We start from the raw sequence: 20,603 nt of genomic DNA, 5'->3' as shown, positions 1-20,603 counted from the left end.
GTGGGATCATTGGCAATGGGGAGGCAGGAGTGGGATAAACCCACATCCAGGACGGGTGGCAGTGTGGTCACCCAGGGCACCCACCATGGTGACAGGGACCCCTGGCCACCCCCAGGGCACCCAGGGCACCCACCACAGTGACAGGGACCCCTGGCCACCCCCAGGGCACCCAGGGCACCCACCACAGTGACAGGGACCCCTGGCCACCCCCAGGGCAGGCAGGGCACCCACCACAGTGACAGGGACCCCTGGCCACCTCCAGGGCACCCACCATGGTGACAGGGACCCCTGGCCACCCTCTCCAAGCCCAGGGCAGTACCGTGCTCAGCCCACGGCGCCAGCACAGTTGCTGCTCTGTGGTCAGCCTGTTCCTCTACAAGACAGAATAGATTTCTAAGAGCTGGTTTTGATCATTTAGGAAATGTGGAATTCCTCTGGAGCCGAGCTGCCGGGCAGGTCCAGCACGTCCCTTTGCATCCCCTGCTCTGCGTGTGGCTGTTTGTAAACCAAGAGTACAGATGACAGGAAAATAATGAAAGCATTTTTCAGAGCAGATCCTTTTGTCGTTCCCTTTTTTTTTTTTTTTCTTTCATTCCCTGGAATAAAGTGCTGCTTTTAAGCCAGCAAATCTTTCAGCTGTAATTACCCTGGGCATTCAGAATTGAAAATTAAGAAATGAGGGGGAAGGGGGAAGGGGGAAGGGTAAAAACAAAGGGAGGGAAAATAACCATTCATAAAATATATTGAATAATGCAGGTTTCCAGAATGCCCACCCCAGGCAGATCTTCCCACCATAAAAGATTTCAGTCAAGGTAGATTGGGAAGGAATTTGTTAAAAGTGATGAGGTTTTATTCTCACACATCCCAGTGCAGCCCCCTGTGCTCCCCCGACCTCCTGTGCCCAGCAAGAGCCACATCCTGGCAAATTCTGKTTTTTTCCCTCTGCTTAAGAACATGAAAACATTAAAACAGGAAGAGGAAAAGGCAAAATCGGTTTCTGAATCTCCCAATTACACCTTTATCTGCCCCAAGCACCAGCAGCAGGTCAATTCCACTGAGACCCACACTCCCTCTGCATCCCACAGTTCCTGGAGACCTGTTGAAATCTATTACAGACCTTTGATCTCCTCCTACAAAAAGGATTTTCTGGGGAGAGGAGATGGGATTAAGCAGAAACAATTTTCCCAGGGCACTCTGCAGGGTTGTTTTTCCCTCTCTGCTTTCTTTTAAACAGAAGATGCCATCAGCAAAGATCCTGACAAGGCTTTGGGACTGTCAGCTCCTGAATGGAATCCATTCCATCAGTCAAATTTAGCATCTATCAGGAGCAAATACTCAGCATGTGGCACAAAAATCTTGTAAAATGGAACTGTTAAATATTTAGGGCAGATGACAAACAATGTGTCATAATATTTGCAGAGCTGCATTTGCCATTCAATGCATCATCTTAGTCAAGGCCCCAGGTTTTGGAAGCATCAATACAAGAGTGAGAAACGAGCAGTTGACTGTCAATGTTTGGCTACACTGTGGATGGAAAGCAGGATTTAATGTAGGTTTYTTAGGTCTAATATATGCTATGTGCCAGGTGGGTATTAACATTTATTAGCTGGGTCTTAGCGGTGAATATTGGAGAAGGATTTAATTAACATGCAATAATTGGCATTTTAATTCAGTTTGGCAGGTCTGTGTGCGGCCAAGGGGCTCTCTCAGTGCAGACCTCAGAGACTCACAAAATCCAGTTTACCTGAGAGGGTAATTTTCTTCCACAAAATAAGTTGTTTCGGTTTCTAACACCCTGAATTCAATTTATGGTGAATTTTCACAAATTAACCAGTGAAACACAGTTTTCACTGGGATGAATGGGAAGAATCTGCTCACCAGGAGCTCAGCTGGGTGGGGACCCTCAAACTGGGTGACACGTGTGGGACATGGGGCCAGCCCTCAGCTCTTCAGCACATAATAAAGATAAATCCAGAGTATTTTATCACCCTGCAGACTTTGTTACAGCACGGGTCAGTCCTGGCAGGAACTGGGATTTATGTTCCCATGTGGCCTCACTCCCTGCCCCGATGGAAGCCCCAGATTCCCCCACAGGGCAATAAAACACCACAGAAAATACACCCCCAACTGCATCACCTCAACCCTGTGTTACACATCTGCAATAACTGGAAGCCTGCAAACCTTTTTTTTTTTCTCCCATATATCACAGACTAACACGGGTTCGCAGCCCAAAGCAGCGCCATAAAAGTGACATTTGCRTGCGTCTGATTTATCCGTCCGTCGGTGATTCCCGGGACACATCTGCTAATATCAGACTGTCTCAGTGAGATTTTGGGGAGGGGTGCCCATCTCTCAGAGCAGGAGGGCAGGGATGGCCATGGGGGTGACCAGGGCTGGTGGACAGTCCAGCCCAGCTGCCCTTCCCTGGCAGAGAGCTAGAATTCACACCGTGGATCAGTTCTGTGCCTGTGGCAGATCACTCACAAATCTGAGCTGATAATTCATCCCAGGGAGCTCAGGTACCTGGTGAGGTGTCCCACAGTGAGAACAAGATAAGCACGAGTAGCCCACAGCTGGCAGATCTCCCTCTTGTAGAGAAATAAACCATTTATAGCCTGGGGGAGCCTTTCCCATCCGCTCTGAGGGCAGTGGTGAGATTGGGTGTCAATGGGAGATCTGCCCCTCAGGGACTTCTCAGGCTGCATCTTCCCAGTCACTTGCGGAGATTTGCATTTCCTGTGAGCGGAATATTGGCTAAATTAAAAGTTTTGTGGCATTTTCCTTGCCTTTATCTTGACAGGAATCTGTTCCTCTGAGATTATGACGCTGCCTTCTTTTTTTTAATTAATTGAGCCTGCTTAGGAAARRAAARAAAAAAAAAAAAAAAAAAGCCCATTTCATTTTAATCATGTATTATGCAAATTAGAAATTTAAATATCATTAAGAAATCTGTTGCTAACTTAATTTATTTCTGCTGTAGCACCGCTGAAGGCTTTTGATCTCAGATTAGCGCTTTGATCCGCTCCCTTGGTCGGGGTTACGCTCTGCCGCTGCGGTAAACGCTCTTCCTCAGATGTCAAACGTGCAACACCAGAACAGCTTGTTCAAAGCATGGCAGAGGAAACGCTGCCAATTAGGCCAAACGAGGAGGGTTTGCAAGGAGGAGAAGTTTGTTTGTAGGAGACGCAGACTGTTCTGCCGTGCCCTGGCCTCGTGGGGATGAGTGGTGCCGGCGTCCAGCCGAGGATGCAACAGGTCATCCCTAGGAGCGGTGAGAAACCTTTGGAGACCTTGCCTGTCTGCTGCTCATTAAAAACACAACCCGCCATGTTCCATTAATTCCTCATTTAGTGCCAGTAAAGTGCTGATACATACATTTTAGCTCCAGTGGTTTTAATCAGTTAATTTAACCAGAAGCATTAATAATGTATTGCTTTGCCACTTGACTGCTCATCTGTTAAGCAGCTTATACATAGAAGAATGTCACCCCCTGTGACATGAAGTGCCTAATTCAGAGCAAACGAAATAGGATTTTGCATATTCAATACCAAAATGAGAAAGGAAGGAGACACCGTCTCCTGGGAACGGATCAACCTGCTGTGACGGGATTTCTGTCCTGGCAGGCGGGAAATCCCTCCTCGCGGGACACACTCGTGCCTTGCGTATCTGATTTTCTGCTTGAATTCATTTTCTTGGCATTACTCAGCAAGTACCTGGCTCTTCCTCCTGCTGCAGCGTGTGGTGGAACCGGAGGCACTGGGAATGTGTCTCTGTCCATCAGCTCCTCCTCCAGCCGCTGTGGGRTCCCTGGAACACCCCCAGAGTGATCAGAGTGGGGGGCTGTGGCCAGGAGGGGACAGCAGGGCTGTTCACTCTCACRTTCAGCCCCATGATACAGGGTCAGACCAGCTGAAATGGGAATGTTTCTCATCGTGTTTGAGGGTGTTTGGGGACATTGGGGACACTGGCCATGCTGCTGTCCCTGTTCCTCCTCTGAGACCATGGGGGATTCAGGCTCCATGTCCTGCCTCTTCCAAAGGGTGTTGGGGAGCAAATCCAGGTGTGCCAGGGAGTTCAGGAACACCTGAACCCAGGCCCAGAGGGGCTGAGCTCAGCTCCTGCTTGGCTCCAGCTCTTTGTGGGGTGTTTTGGGCACAGGGAAAGCTCCTGGATGGGCAGGTGTACATCATGGGTTTCGTCAGCCCATGGAGGCAGCACAAAACTGGGATCCTCAGAAAAAAAACATGTGGAAATGCCTTGGACCTGAGAGCCAGCGGAGCTGCCAGGGTGGGAGCAGCTCAGGAACAGGCTGATGCCTTTTTAATTTATACAAAAGAGACACTCAGTGAGTGCGGGCAGCGTGTGAGCGTAAGCGATCCAGACACACCGGCTCTGAGGTTAATCCTCTGCCTGTGTTCCAGGCAGATCCTGCTCCTGGGCTTTTAGCAATCARCATCCAGAGCGAGGAGCTCCCGTGGGCAGGGCCAGCTCAGCCCCAGAGCCATCCAGCCCTGCACTGGGGCTCTCTTGCGTGATGCGTGTTGATGAAGCCTGAAATTGCTTTGGATCCGTGGCTGTGCTGCATCACATTAAGCAGCGCCGCGCTGAAGTGACAGGGCCAGTGCATGATCAGCAGCAGTTGAAGGGGACAGGGACTCAGATCCTGCCGCTCTGTCAAAGCCCAGAACCCGCTGACAGACCTCGGGAATTATTTTCAGCTCCTTCCCAGAAGGTTTGTTTCAATCCGTTTGCAAGTTACGCTCACTGCCTCGGCGCTCAGCGGAGCACATCCCGGGATTTTGCCATCTGACACTGGAGCCTGTGGCAGTTTGGGGGATCCACTGCACCTCTCTGGCTTCTTGGGGTTCCCAGCAGCAATGGGGATTGTGGGACAGTGGGAGCTCCCTGCGCTCCTGGCATTGCTCCGCTCACCCATCAGTTTATAGGGTGAGTTTTTTTCTGTTTGGGGGGAAGAGCTGGCATCGACAGCAGACTGGGGGCTCTGCTCCATKGATGCCTTATCAATCAGGCTGATCTGAAACAGAGGCCAGACAAACTTAARAGAATGAGAATASACAACTTTAATCCAGGCCTAACAGGCCTAYTGGTACATYAGGGCAGACAAAGCCTCCTCCTGAGGCTACACCCAAAAYGSAYACMRAGTCACGAGATCTTCACCTTTTMTAAGTTCTGCYTTATTAACAYATYGGGTCTTAATTCTCCAATGATCTTTWCAGGTGATGATGTCAMCCACCCCAAAMTTGCTCCCCTCCCCCAATTCTCTGKTRTTTCCATATTTTRGGGCTCTGAGGCAGCGAGGTGTCCTTGGATYCAGGCTYAGAGAGGAATTGTTTTGTCTAAAGATGGGAGAAGGGTAGTTTTTAAGTGCTGTACTAGAGAAGTACAAGAATACAGACGCATGAAAATAYAGAAAYGAAAAATCCTAAGGCATCACCATGCCAGGCTGAAAGCAGGACCAGCTCCTTGGAGCGTACCCGTGGAGCATTTCACAGCCTCAGCTCCTTGGGGGAAGGTGCGAGGAGAGATTTCTTGTGAATWAATCTGTCATTGCTTTCCCTTTTCGTTATGGTGATATTTATTGCCTTCTGTATTTTGCTGCTCTCTCTGCGTCCTTATTCTTGCACCTGAGACTGGCACAGTCCCCCAGGATGGGCCAGATTTGGGAGTTGAAGGCCCGTTCCCAGTCACAATCTCATGCTCCAGGGAACTTCCTTTCACTTCCCAGCAGTGTTATCTCATTTCTCTATATAATGCTGTTGTATAAACAGCAGCTCTCAGGGGACCTGAGCCATGACAGCGAAATTCTCCCCACTGGACTTGTCAGCCCAGCAGCAGGGCCAGGTTCTCCAAGCCTTCCTGGGAGARGCAGCTCTGGAAAATTCTCCACAGACTATCCCTTCTCGGCCTCAGGGACCTGTGGAGCAGCATCCCRCAGGAACAGGCACTAAATTCTGTGTACCTGTCCTGATCGGCCCATTTGCTGATACTGTCCCCAAAACAGAGTGATTGTCCTCAGAAGAGGGCGAATCCCATGCCTCAGAAGGCAACAGGAAAAACATTTTATAACCTCATAGAAAAAAAAAAAAAAAAAAAAAAAAAAAAAAACCAAACATATAAAATAGAGCTCTGGGCATGGAAAGGGCTGTGAGAGGGAGCAGGAGCTCCCTTGTCCCTGAGGAGCTCCGCTGGCTCCATCCTTGGTAAGAGCTGTCTCAAACCAGGTATTTCTTCCCTGATGTCACATGGAAAGAGACTGTCAGAGCTGTCTAAATGTGTGAACAACACTGTCAGCGGGGGAGAGAAAAGTGTTATCAGAAATAGTTGTTCTTCAAAGCTAAATAACTCCGTGATTTATAAGGAGTAGAAGATAAGAGATCACACCACACGCTGAGGGCTGTTGGAATTTTCTTGCCGACAATGAAGCTGTTTGTTTTGGTAAAAAGAAAAAGAGAGGAGAAATGGAAACCTAAAATACCTTGGCTTTCTTGACTTAGCTCTTGACAACGCTAAAAATAACTGCACTGGCACTGAGCCCATGCAGCCACAGCCCGGGATCACTGGAGTAGTGCAGCAATGTCCCCAATCCATTGTCCAGGTGTATTCCCATCTCCAGCCTGGGGCATTCCTAAGGTCTTCCAGCACCATCCCTGGGGACAGAGGGATGCAGATCAGTTTTGCTGGATGCAGACAGCCCTGGGCATGCTCTGGTTGTCATCAATGGGATTTTAGGTGTTTTGTGGGATCCAGGTTTTACCCTGAAGTTCTGCTGCTCAAATTCTCCTTCTCCAAGTCAGACCCTSTGTTTGCACCCAAATTTTCCCTGKGSCWGGCTCCTTCCCCCAGCCCAGCCCCATTATTGCACCTCTGGTCTAGACCTAAAGGGAAGTTTCAAGCATTTGCCCTGAAATCTCATTTTGAAAACTCCCCACCTYAGCAGCAATGTTGAGGTCATCAAATAAAATAACACAAAACATTCTGACACGAAGCTGATTGCAATTAGTGTGTTTTCCCATACGCTGGCTGACATTCTCCAGAGAGCAATTAGTCTGCTTTAAGAGTAAAAGACAACTGAATAATTATTTAACCTGCCTGGGATTGATTTTAAAATCCAAGAAGTCAGATGTAATAATGGATTACTTCATCAAAAAATATGTAAAAGCAAGTGATATGGGTCGAAAGCGTTCATCGACAGTTTGTGTGAGGCATTTCCTACAAGGCTGACTCCCGGTCCCAGATCCCACTGCACCAAAGGCCCTTCAAACAATGCATAAAAAGAAAGTCTCCAGGGAAAAATATCTATGCAAGCAAAGTCAACCTGATTGATAAACTTCAGCGTGTGTTGAACAGCACATGGCACTGCAGTGGGGATCCCAGGGGCTGTATTGACTGGGCAAGGAGCAGCACTGATAAATCAGGCAGCAAATCCTCTCAGAACCTCAGGAGGATGTCACAAAGCATGACAGACCTCGTCACAGCCATCTTTTATCTCTCTACCAAGGTATGGGAGGGAAGGAAAGAAAGAATAAGAAGCTGAGACCTGCACAGACGGGAAATGCTGGGAAAGGCCATGAGCACCAGGGAACTGCATCGATGACCTCCAAGACATTGGGACTAGCTTCAAAAATAGTGCAGAGCTTTAGAGAGAGACAGCAACCCTAAAGAAGCTTTAGTTTTACTCTCTCAGGTGGAATTTGTTGATAGGCAGTGTGTAGAAGTGGAGACTTGTTTGTTGTGAACTTCTGACCCCCACTGACTCTGGTGCATGAGAGTGAAGCCAGGTGAGGTTCCTGGAGCTGCCCACCACTGTCCAGCCCTGGGCAGCAGATTTCACAGCCCTGCTCCTTCATTTCTCCTGCTGAGGGTTCCAGGGGACCCCAGGGGTCCTCCAGCTCAGCCATCAGCCAGCTGATGTCACATCCCTCATGCTCTCAMTGCCACGAGCCAAGAGTCTCCATTTTGCTCAAATGGAAGAGCTGCAACAATTATTTTCATAATTAGCTGGCTTTGCAAATTAATGCCAGTTATGCTGTGTAATCATGATGAAGATTATGCATTAATCAGCTGTTTCAAGCCAGTTATTAGGCTCTTTAAATAATGATGGGAATGAACATCTCTGAAGGAGCGGCGCACGAGCCAAGAGGGACGGGAGTGTGGGATGAGTGGATCCGATGGGATGCTCTGTGCCAGCAGTGCAAATCTGACATCAGGAGCTCCCAGTGCTCCCAATTCCTGAGCAAACAACAGTCTGTGGCATGTGGTGGCTGCCCCCAGCACCTCAGCAGCTGTGGGAGATTCCTGATGTCCCAGTGTGTTCCTGGTGTGTTCCCAGCAATGGGAAATACACGGAAATTCATCCCTCCTGCCTGTCAGCTCGCTCATCCCTGGCCCTGAACTCGAGGTGCTGGGTGGCTGCACAGAAAATTCCTTCCTGTCAGAAAGCCTGGTGTATCKAGTTGATGTCTGGAATGGGAATTTATTTAGGATCAAACACCAATAATCCACATACCCAGCCTTTCTATATTCTCCCATAATAAGACATGCTCCAACGCAACCCTGGAAGCGCTGGGCTGGGAGAAAGCCTAATGCCAGCTAGTGGATAATCAATGTAACATGAACCAGTCAGCACTTCAGGACGATGCTAGAAAACAAAAAATCCCTTGCTAAACAGTCTGGACAGTGAAGCTTTGAACAGAAAGACAGGGGTGAATCTCATGTTCCCTTTAGTTTTATTTATTGTGTCTGATACAACATTGTGTATAAATTTTCTTCTGCCCTAAGAAACTTAACTGAGCTGCCAGCATGTGCAAACTTTGATGTGGATGAATAATTTTCTTTGCACCAGTCAAAACCCAAATGTTTTGGCATGAGCCAGTGAGAATGAGGCACGTGGACAATTCTGCTAYACTCCTGCCTACGCTGTTCAGCATTCTGGATTGAAAACCTGCCCATGAGTGACTGGCTGAAAATCACGTGAGACAGAAATGAGGCTCCAGAATGAGCATTCAGCCTCTTTTTCTTTATTCTGCTGCCTATTACCAAAATTAGCACTGAGTTCAGTGTTTTCTTCTAGCAGAGACATGCAGGGAACAGCTCAAAATTTTTCATGTCTATGAATGTAAATTAATTCCCACACTTACTTCACAAGTGGGGACACGGATGCATAAAGACTGCAGAGGAAGAGGAAGGGCAACACTTGTCACAATCAAGGGGAGCAGAAAATCAGGAAAATCAGGGGCCTTTTGCAGGTCCTTCTGCTCTCTTGCTGAGAACATCTCCAACCACCACTCCTGTACTTTGTCCAGTCCATGGCTCTGGTACATTCCTGGGAGGACACCCAGAGCATGGGCATCAGCAAAGCTGTCAGCTTGGTTCTGRCCAAATTGGCACTCCTGGTTAACACCAAACCACCACAAAACYATARAAAATGTGCTGCAGCTCCTGGAGAAGACTCACACCATTGCCTGCAAACCAGGAGGGCTGAGCTGGCATCTGTTGTCTACAACAAAACATTTGAGGACTACCTTAAATTGAAGAGGAAGATTTTCCTTCTGCTAACGAACCCCGAGACCATCTGTTACAAATTGTGCTTGCTTATCTCGCTCACCCATTAATTATTTTGGTTCACTTTTGAGTGAGATAGAGCAAGGTTTGTGTCTTTCTGTGGTTCTGGGAGGGGTGCAGGATGGCTCCTGTGTCTCAGAGGCAAGGACATTGTTACATAACCCAGCCAGTCACTCCAATTAGAGTGGCTGTCAGTGGGAGCTGAGGACAAGGCTCACAGACACAGAGCCAAGAAAGCCAGCCATGCTGTGACATGAGCTTGTTGCCCTTGGGGAGGTGTAATGGCATTAACAACTTTTGAACAGGGGAAAGCTGCATCAGAGATGTGCGTTGCCGAGCAGAGGAGCTGTAGGGGAGGCAAACCCAGAGGTCTCTGCTGGTCTGAATTAGGAACGTGGAGAGCTAAAACATGAGGAGCAATGGAAAAGGAGARGGGTGCTGAAAATGGCAGTGAAAACAGCCATCAGCAGCAATGCCCTGACTGTCTCCTGTGTGAGGAGATTTCTAAGAGGGCAGTGCCAGCTTTGTACCCAGTCACTGCTCAGAGCACGGACCTGGAGTGTCTCTGCAGCTGGGCCATAATCCTGTCCTCTTCCCAAGGTCTGGTCCTAAAGTTTTACAGGAARCCACTCATCTGTCTCGTAAAAATATTCCAAGACTTTAAACTTCCTCTTATTGCCCCACAAAGCTGCCACCCAGAACATTCTCACAGACCAGGATGTGAGAGAAACCCAAGTCTTCACATCTTTATTTCAGTACAGAGCAGGTCCTGAAATAAGCCCTGCTCCACCTGCCAACATTCTAAGGGTTTCTCATCCTTGCTTCATAAGTTTGTGAAACAAACTATGGCTCAAAGGTGGATTTTTTTTTGTTTTGCAGGAGGAATTTTTGAGTACACAGATGGCCCCAACACGCAGGTGATGAGTGCTGAGGAGCAAGCCTTCCGATTCTCCGCCAACATCATTAACAGGAACAGAACTTTGCTGCCCAACACAACCCTGACCTATGACATCCAGAGGATACACTTCCACGACAGCTTTGAAGCAACTAAGAAAGGTAAGAGCAGAGCAAACTTCTGAGCAGCTTTGTGGCCATTTATTCAGTGTRAGAAAGGTCTGGTTTCATGGGAGACCCAGTGATCTGGATGAGAACTCCTGCCAGAGCTGGCCTTCCAGAGATGTTTTAATACAAGGGGAACAACTACCTTTCTTCCCTCTGCAAACCTCACAAAACTSCTTTCAGCATTTGCTCTAATCCTGAGCGAAGGTCTGGAGGCCACGCCTGTGTTTGTGTCGCTGTATCCCTGGCAGTGCTCGCATCCGTCGCGTGGATGCTCTGATCTCTTAATAACAGTCACTTTTGATTACTGGATAACAGCAACACACTTGAATTGCTGAAGGGGAGGCAGTGCACAGCAAAGGCTGTGAGTGGTGACCTGAGGGCTCGTGGAGTTTGATTGTGGTTGGGGAGAAAGGAAACCTGCTGYCTGAGCTGGCAGCTATTGCAGGGACATCACCAGGTGATGGTGACCCAGCCAGCCCAGTGACCCCCTGTCCCTGTTCAGATGGTTTTGTGAAAAAGGCTCCCTCAGAGGAGCCTGGGATCCCTCTGTGTCTGTCCAGCCCAGACCCACCTGCCACAATTCCTCCTCTCTCTGTCTCTGTGCCTCATCACTGCTGTAATTACCCAACATCAGTGGCGGCTCAGTGCCCAGAATTGTCTGTCCACCCACCACCCCACTCCAGGGCTGTGCCCAGGGCTGCCCCTCACTCAACCYCACCAAGTTTTGCTGACACCATCCCTCCCTTCCCCCTCCAGCCTGCGACCAGCTCGCTCTGGGGGTCGTGGCCATATTCGGACCTTCCCAAGGCTCCTGCACCAACGCTGTCCAGTCCATCTGCAACGCCCTGGAGGTGCCCCACATACAGCTCCGATGGAAGCACCACCCTTTGGATAACAAGGACACTTTCTATGTCAACCTGTATCCTGACTATGCCTCCCTGAGCCACGCCATCCTGGACCTGGTGCAGTACCTGAAATGGAGGTCAGCCACCGTGGTGTACGATGACAGCACAGGTGGGTGAAGGAGGGGCTCAGAGAACGAATCCTGGAGGTTTTCTGTTCTGGGTCTCTCTGGGAATTTTCCCTTTCTCTTGTTGCCTGTCATGATGGGTTCCCAGGAGTTTGGAGTGGTGCTCTGGGAGGCTCTGGGATCTTTCTAAGCATTTCTTTCACAAAGCTCTCAGCAAGTGAACGAGGCCCCATGAGCTGCCAAAGGGTCATGGGAGGGTTCATTGGCATGGGGTGACCATCTCAGCYTGGCTCTTTTGGGATTGTGGTGCCCCTCTGCACCAGCAAAGCCCCTGTGCACAGCTGCCATGGATGGAGCAGTTCCCAGCTAAAACCAAAAGCAGTTCTGGAAAATTTTTTTTGTTTTCTGGCTAATTCTGTTAACACAGAGCTGACAAAGTCCTTCACAGAAGGAAAGCTGTTGATGGTTAMACAAAGCAAAGTGCTGCACAGCGCTGCAGATAGACCCCCCCAAAAAAAACAAAAGCCACATTGGATAGCCTGTCCAACCTAATTTCACTAAACCAAATGGTTTCTTTAGGGGAGGGCTGATGAGAACACAGTTTGACATTCCTGTTTTGCAAATGTGGGTCACAGTATGTTCCCTTCGTGGCCTATTCTAACGTGTTTCTTCTGCTATACAGAGGGACACGTTTCTCTCTTCTCCCTTGCAAYAGGCATCTGCTGAAATTCTCCTTGCAACACCAGATCCCAATAATTCCTGCTCAGCTGCATCCAGCATGGCTCTCTGCCTTGYGCAGGAAACAGAAATGAATTCTGAGGGTAGTAGGAAGTTACGAGTTGTGATTAAGTGACCGTTACGATCTAAGCGACTCATAAATCCAAGCGCATATTCATTTTTCCCTTTTGCTGCTGTGCACGGTAAATATGCAGATTTTAATTTGTTGTGTAGCTGATTATCCTGTCCTGTCCTTCCTCAAGGGCACATCTGCTTAAGAACATATTTTGTGATCCCAGAGGTGTCAGAGGTGAAGACCAACCCACTGTTGTCCTTTTCCTACCTAGAGCAGGGACCCCATCCAGCCCTACCGGCTCCAGGGGTGGCAGGGAGCCACCAGAAAAACCCATTTTTTCCTAAAACAACTGCTCTAGGGTCAATGGTTGACATGTGACCTGTCACTGTTGGCCAGACAGCCGACACAAAAAATAACAGACACAAAGACACACATACACACACACAAAAAGTAACCCCTTTATTCTGGGACAGGCCTCTTTTATCTACTTTAGCAACCAGTGCATACATTTGTGTCAAACATACATTGATCAGTGAGGCTGTCACTTTCTACTCAATAGCATAGGATTGGTAGGTTTGCAAAAGCTACAGTATTAGTAATGTTTATAATTGTAARCCACCTGCATTATCAATTCTACATTCCAATCTCTTTTTCTCAAGACAGCCAAGGATGTGGCGTTTTTCTCCCATACAAGCTATTCACACTCCCTACAGCGACCTTGGCTTTGATACCCTTTAGAGGGATGGAGGGCCCGATCCCATCCCATGGGGAACAGAAGGGATCTGCTGTGGCTCAGCTGGTGGGGAAGGCAGAGCTGTAACGCTGTGGGTTTGTCTTTGTGCCTCTCCCAAAGGGCTGATCCGGCTGCAGGAGCTCATCATGGCCCCTTCCCGCTACAACATCCGCCTGAAGATCCGCCAGCTCCCGCTGGACACGGACGACGCGCGGCCGCTGCTCAAGGAGATGAAGAGGGGCAGGGAATTCCGCATCATCTTCGACTGCAGCCACCTGATGGCAGCTCAGATCCTCAAGCAGGTGGGCAGGGGGCAAGCGGGCAAAGCAGAGTGGCTACTGAGGAGCCCATGGGTGTGGGGTGGCCCTACTGCAGTGACCCCTCACTGGAGTGCAGCTTACAATCCACAGCCACACTAAAAGCTGCAGCAAGTCCATGCTTCAAGGACACTGCTGGATTTTTATAAAAAAATGGAGTTTTCACTGACAAACTGGAAGTACCAAAAAGTGGCTGTGGGTAAGAACCAAGGAATGCTACAGGGGGAGAAGGGGCTGTGCCCAATGTGGCACCAGGGCCAGGCTGGTGCCAGRCAATTCTATGGCTTTCCCTGTGGCTTCTCAGCCCAAATCTTCTTCCCTCTTCATCCCTGTTCTGCTTTGATCCAGACTGCCACCTGTGGCTCTCCCAGCCAGGAGGGACAGCATCCTCTGTCCCTTCTCCAGGGCTGTCTGCAATTCTAGGACTTTAAGCCAGATGTCAGTGATTTTCCACTCATTTGGGCTCCCTCCTTTCTTCCTCCACGAGTTCCTCCACCAGCATTCTTGCTGCTCACCCCAGCTCCTCCCCATTCCCGAGTGCCTTTGGGTTTTGGGGTCAATAGGAGGCAGAGGGAAAGGCTCACAGAGATGCTAAAAAACAGCTGGTGAAAGTGTTGCTCCTATCAGCCCAGCACGACACCACCACACAGATTAAATAAATCCCCGAAGGSATGAGAGAGCAAGCACAAGGAAAGAGCCTCCTCCCGCAGCCTGCCTGATGCAGAATGAAGGGAAGTGCTCAGAGAACTCGGAAAGCCTGGGAGGGATTATTATGGGAAGCAATAGAAGGGGCTTATTGTCTCCTGCCAGTTATTTTCCCTCGCTGGTTGTGTTTGGTGCTGTTCACTTATTATGCAGTTTATTATAGTTTATTGTGCCATCTGCTCAGCTCATCACCGCCCGTGCAGAGTGAGGAAGATGGAGGAGAGGGGGGACCAGGGGAGACAGGGCTCTCTGAGTCCTTCTGGCTGGGTTTCTGCTGGGTTTTTGTCAGGACCTGAAGCCATGGATTTCAGCTTAGCAATGTAACTCAGTGTATTTTTACCCAGGGAAATACTGCAAAGTGTTTTCAGAGTCTGGCAAAGWGCACAAACCCAATCCACAGCCTGCCTGGTCTCTGCATGCCTGGCCTTGCTGACGTGTAACATCAGGCAGGCTTGGGGTGGTGCACCAAGACCTGGGGGTCACTCGCTTCTGCTGAAGATTAGGAAGCTTAGAAACCTTATGTTCTCCTCACTTTTCTAGCTGTAGCAAGACATGCACGCCTAGAGGTGCCACCTTTACTTGCGAAACAGCTCTTTTCCACCTTTTTCCACGAGCTGGGCAAAGCCTTCTCCTGGAGGAAGGGAATCTGCTTCCCTTTGCAGTGGCAGAAGAACAATGCACAGAACAAATAATGGGCTGCAAAAAAAAAAAAAACCCAGGGAGGAATGTCCCAGCCTCCTGTTTATCCCAGAATCAGGAATATTCCTATTTTATTGCAATTAGGTGCTTATTGTAACGTTTTGGTCACTACACCAGTCAGCTCTGCAGACATTTGGCTGGACAGAGTCCCTGGAGCCTCTCGGCCCCACTGCCAGCCCTGTGCAGCCTCAGGCATGACAGCAAGGTTCTCACAAGGCTTGTGCTAAAATTTCCAGTCCTTAATACTGATTTTCCTTGCACATTTTCGGATATCACAGAAGGTTTGAGCACCGACTGCCAGTAGTGATTGAAGCAGCTCTGACTGAGCAGAGCACACACCATTGTGTGCCAGCTGGGATCTTGCTCCCCAGGGATTCGAGGTTAAATGCTCCCACAGCACACCACTGATCATCTGRGCAATATCTTCACACTGGAGGAGTGAAAAACCCCAGGGACCACTAATCTATGAGTAACAAACACCACACGAGGTGGCACAGCCATACTCTGTCACCTCCTACCCCAGCCCGGGTCCCTGGGACTAACCCGACATCAAACCATCCATTATTTTGTCCTTTTGGACAACAAATCCTTGTAGAAACCCATCAGAGAGAGTCCTGCTTGTGAAGCCTTCCTGTCCTACCCCAGATTCTCCAGCCTTCCTCAGTTTTGGTCCCTTTTTGCCACTCCAGATGTGTTTGCAGTTTTCCCTGCACCGTCCCGAGCAGGCGCCTCACTCCGCAGGGCACAGCTGCATCTGTCAGCTCCTGCTTTCATCCTGCCCACTGCCTGTGGCTTATCCACCAGGATCATCATTTATTCATTTCCCCACAAACCCAGATGCAGCCTGCCCCAGGCTGCCAGTGCTGGGATCTGGAGTTTCCTTTTGGCAGCTGTTCTGGGCTTCTGAGCTATGGACACAATGATCCAGCAGCAGAACCCGAACTGGGATCTCATTATTTGYTCCAGATTGGTTTCCCATCATTAACTGATGCTTCCCATACTGAAATACCATTCCCTGCTCCACCTCTTTGTTCCAGGGTATGCAGAGGGAGGGAGGTATGGCACAGCCCCCAGATCCACCAGGGGAATTGGGGGACAGGATGGTGCGTGGCCACAGAGACAGCCCCCAAACTTTCCAAAAGCTGCTTCCAGAGCAGGAAATCTGGGGTGAAATCACACTCTAGAGTCGCAGTACCCAGGCTTGCAATCCAGATCCTTTCCCTTTCCCTTGTTTTTTGACATCTCACTTCTTTCCAGACTGTCACTTTCTTCCTCGGAGGTAAATTCCGCCCTAGTAATTTTAGCAAAAAACCAAGGGAAGCAAACATTTCCTGGGGGGACTTGAAGTCGCTTTCCCATCAGTGGGGATTTTAAAGTGCTCTTGCATGTGTTTTCTCCAGAAAACATGCTCACACAGTCAGCATCCCAGCCAAACCCATGGGAACCTTTCTGTCACCAGCCACCAGCTCCAAGGTGACCTTTCTCATGGACTGAAATGTGTTCTTTCCATGTTGTGCAGGGTCTGGTTGTGGTCATCCAGCCAAGGSCTKGTTGTGGTCATCCAGCCAAGGCCCCTCCAGCCCATGGTTGTGCTCTGACAGAGCTTCCAGGACAGGCTGTTCTCTGCAGTGCTCAGTTATGCAAATCCCAGCAATCTGCAGGAGCCATCCATCCTCCGTGCCCAGGCTGGCTGGGAACMTTGCTGGGCTGGCCAAAGGCCCTCAGGACCACCATCTCCAAAGGCTGATGGACAGGGGATGTTCCTACTCCCCATCCTTGAGCCTGCACCTTCACTAAGCCATTTCCAACCCAGATCCTAACCTATATTCCAACTGTTGTGTTCAGGAAGGAGGGACTGCACATACTCACTGCACAAATGGGCACTGAAGTGGGGGATGCAGAGCCCCAGAATTACTCRTGTCAGAAACCAAAAACCTTTCAGCTGGCTTCTCAGCCACTACACAGATGTGTAACTTTAGAAACAGGCTGTTTATGATCAATCAGGTTTATGTGGGGTTACTCAGAAGAGGAAAAGTGACCCCCCCCTTCCCACAGCTGGGCCAACAGAGCCCGGAGGATCCTGCACCACGCATGACACATGAGCACAGTGCAGTGCCACAGTGTGCTGACATTCCCAGGGACACCCAGTGTCACCCAGAAATCGTTCCAGCACACCCAAGGACACCCATTGTAACCCAGAAATCATTCCAGCACACCCAGGGACACCCAGTGTCACCCAGAAACATTCCAGCACACCCAGGAGCACCCAGTGTCACCCAGAAATTGTTCCAGCACACCCAGGAACACCCATTGTCACCCAGAAATCATTCCAGCACACGCAGGGACACCCAGCATCACCCAGAAATCATTCCAGCACATCCAGGGACAGCCAGTGTCTCCCAGAAATCACTCCAGCACACCCAGGGACACCCAGTGTCACCCAGAAATGCCACCAGCCCTCCGGGGAGCTGGGCACTGAGGCTTTGCCACTGTTTCAGAATGGTTCAAGGACCAAAGCTCAGCTCAGCTCAGCACTTGAGCATGTGCCTCTTGCTGACTGAGCACAGCTTAACTGTTCCCCAGGATCAATCCTGAATTCATCCCYGGTGTTTCCAGGTCTCTCCTGCCACATTTACCGTTCATCTCTGAGGTTTATGATGGTTTATGCATGGCTGTTGTTAAATTCTTGYATCCACTTTACTAACCTCCCTTCCCTACTCTCCTCAAGGCCATGGCAATGGGGATGATGACAGAATATTACCACTTCATCTTCACCACTCTGGTAAAGTATCTGTGTGTGCACACACCTTGCACACTCGCTGATGGGGGATGGAACATGGATGGGATGGGATGGGATGGGATGGGATGGGATGGGATGGGATGGGATGGGATGGGATGGGATGGGATGGGATGGGATGGGATGGGATGGGATGGTGCCTGATCCTGGTGTGCCCTGCACCACAGTGGGGTGGGAAATGCAAGGGAAAGTGGGATCTGCAGGAGAGAGCAAGGCTGGACCTCACCTCAGCCCCGCTGACCCCTCTGTATCTCTCTGCTCTGGAGCACTGCCTGGGTGCTCAGCCTGGGAGATGTCAGCTCTTCCTTTCCCTGCCCTTGGAGCCTCCTTTGGCGTGCACAGATGCAGTTTTGGTTTTATCTTCCCTCCCAGTCCTTTTCATCTCAGTGCAGCTCCCCACACATTGACAATGTGCACAGAGAGAGTGTGAGGCTGCAGCCCCCACCCAGGATTTGGTGGGACCCCTTTTGAGCAGGAGCTGGGGAGGAGCACTCAGGACCCCCTTTGGGTCAGGAGCAGCCCTGCTGTGGTCCAGGATTCAGCCCTGCAGGTTTATTTCACAGGAGGGCAACTCAGCTGACATCAGCTCCCCTCTGTTCAACACGGCCCAGTTCTTCTCTGACTCCAGGAGGCATCTGGCTTTCCTGGCAGGGTCACTTTTGTCTCCATTTAAGATGCTATTGTCTATTCTACTGTTGAATTTTGTGTGATTTTGAAAATCCAATTTATCTTTTTGCCTTTAGGAAAAGAAACAGACTAAACCAACCCTTAAAAACTACAAAATTTATTTTTCARATGCAAAAGACATTTTAATTACCCCTGCTGCCATTATCTATTCCAGGCAGCTTTAAGCATTTCCCAGATAACCTCCTATTAATCAGCCCCAGCTGAGCCTGGAGTACATTTCATGTGTAGGTACAGCCTGGAGGTGGGAAAAGAGAAATTATAATAAATTAATAGATAAGCAATCACAATTAATGCCACTTTCCTGAAATAACAGTTATATCATGGGAAAGATATTTTAATCTGTCATTCCTTAAGGCAATGTTTTCCTAGCTTGCAATGCCTGTGCTTCAGCTTCCCCAGTACGAGACCCATGGGGTGCTAATGAATTAGTCTATTATGTTATACTGAATGTTTCTAAAAGGTCCCCAGTCAATACTGAGCACAGTGTATCAACACTTGGCATGAAATGCTTCAACATTTTGCTAGGCAGCACGACTACAGTTCACTGACTCCGGCATGAAGGGCCCCATCAGCCTTTTCCACTGCAGGAGGAGGAGGAGGAGCAGCAGGAGGAGGATCTGACGTGCCCTGGTCTCTGTCACACATGATTTTCACATCCAAAATCCCTGCAGGGAGAACCCCAGAACTCCACATTTGGGGGTGTCTCTGCAGTCTGAAAGATGAGGTTTTGCAGACAGAGGGATGGGGACACCCCACCCATGAACAGCAGATAGGGATGTCCTTCCTGGACACCCACATTTCCATCTTCCCACTGAGGATGCAGGATGTGCTGAGGATCAGCTCTCATCACTGCTGCCACCACCTAGAAACCCGAGCTGGGGAGTGGGGACAGAGCCACAGGAAAACACTGAGAATGAAATAAAGGGTGGAGRGGAGAATTAATCTGCAGTTCAGAAAATAATGAGTGAAAGGGAATGCAGATGAGGTGGAAAATAGAACCAGATGTTTCAATTTGTGGCTGTGCAGGAGCAGAAAACCCAGAAGAAACAGATCTGATGCTTGCCATCCACACCTCCCCACATCCTGACACTCAGCTGGCATTCTGAATTATCCTCTGATTCCAGGGGGTGATAAATCAGGCTGCAGCTGAGATTTAAACTGCAGCCAAGGAGGGAGCTGGTGGGAGGTTGGTTTCTGTAGGAATTTGGTGTCAGGAAGGGTCAGAGGGGAGCAGCAGGGCAGGAACAGCACCCAAAATACCAGTGGGGTCTGAGAAATGGCCAGGGCTAGTGGTTTGACAGAGACCATGGGGTCTGGAGCTCAGATTTGTCACATCCAGTCACATTCTGAGGGGGAAATCATTGGCTTTTGCAACCAAAAATTATCTCCTCACAATTTCTGGAATACAAACTGAAGCGTCTGAATGAAAATGGATCTTGAAAAAACAAATCCATTCCAGCAGGTCAGGCACAGGATTGCTGTCCCCTCTCACAGCCAGAAACATGAGCASCTGTCTGAGGTCAAACCACTGTATTTGCCCTTAGCTCCCTGAAGTCATTTAAAAGTCAACATCATGCCCTGTTTTTCACAGTGCCCTTTAACAGAACGTGCAGGTTTGCACTTGCAATTTTTCAGGGGAAAAAAAAAAMCAAGCCAAAACCCCAAGTCTCGACCTCCTCTGTAGGATGATTAATGGTTTGGTGCCTGCTGCACCTGCAGATTTGAGCGCTGCATCCATCAGCAGCGAGCCCTGGGGCTGCAGGGGCCAGGCTTACAGAAGAGATCAACCCCCCCAAAGCTTATTAAAGTAAAACAGCCCGAAGAAGCCTCCCTCCCAAATGGGGAATGCTGGCAATGCTGTTGCTGCTCTGCTCTGCTTAGGGCAGCGTGTGTGGGACTTCACCAGCCCCCCGTGGGCAGATGGGTGCCACAGCTGGGTGGCCCCATGGTGTGGCTCGGTCCCACGAGCACAGCCCGAGCAGAGAGCTCAGAACAGAGCTCAGAACAGAGCTCAGAACAGCCCCAGCTCAGAGCTCAGAGCAGAGCTCAGAATAGCCCCAGCACAGAGCTCAGAACAGCCCCAGCTCAGAGCTCAGAGCAGAGCTCAGAATAGCCCCAGCACAGAGCTCAGAACAGCCCCAGAACAGAGCTCAGAACAGCCCAAGCACAGAGCTCAGAACAGAGCTCAGAACAGCCCCAGAACAGAGCTCAGAACAGCCCCAGAACAGAGCTCAGAACAGCCCCAGAACAGTGCTCAG

The 20,603-nt window shown here is 49.7% G+C and overlaps 1 protein-coding gene across 1 annotated transcript in view; it reads left to right on the top strand.

The window, feature by feature from the left end:
- GRIK3 (glutamate ionotropic receptor kainate type subunit 3) overlaps nucleotides 1-20,603 on the top strand; it is a 113,596-nt gene that overhangs the window by 50,360 nt on the left and 42,633 nt on the right. Inside the window, exons 2-5 of the mRNA XM_057381027.1 lie at nucleotides 10,462-10,638; nucleotides 11,401-11,658; nucleotides 13,261-13,442; nucleotides 17,590-17,643. Coding sequence (XP_057237010.1) covers nucleotides 10,462-10,638; nucleotides 11,401-11,658; nucleotides 13,261-13,442; nucleotides 17,590-17,643 — 671 coding nt within the window. The remainder of the gene's footprint in view (nucleotides 1-10,461; nucleotides 10,639-11,400; nucleotides 11,659-13,260; nucleotides 13,443-17,589; nucleotides 17,644-20,603) is intronic.

Source organism: Malurus melanocephalus, unplaced genomic scaffold (genome assembly GCF_030028575.1).
Source record: "Malurus melanocephalus ecotype Western Australia unplaced genomic scaffold, MMel_1.1 scaffold_488, whole genome shotgun sequence".
Lineage (NCBI taxonomy): Eukaryota > Metazoa > Chordata > Aves > Passeriformes > Maluridae > Malurus > Malurus melanocephalus.
The sequence above is the reverse complement of the archived record's forward strand: the minus strand, read 5'-3'. Positions and strand labels throughout refer to the sequence as shown.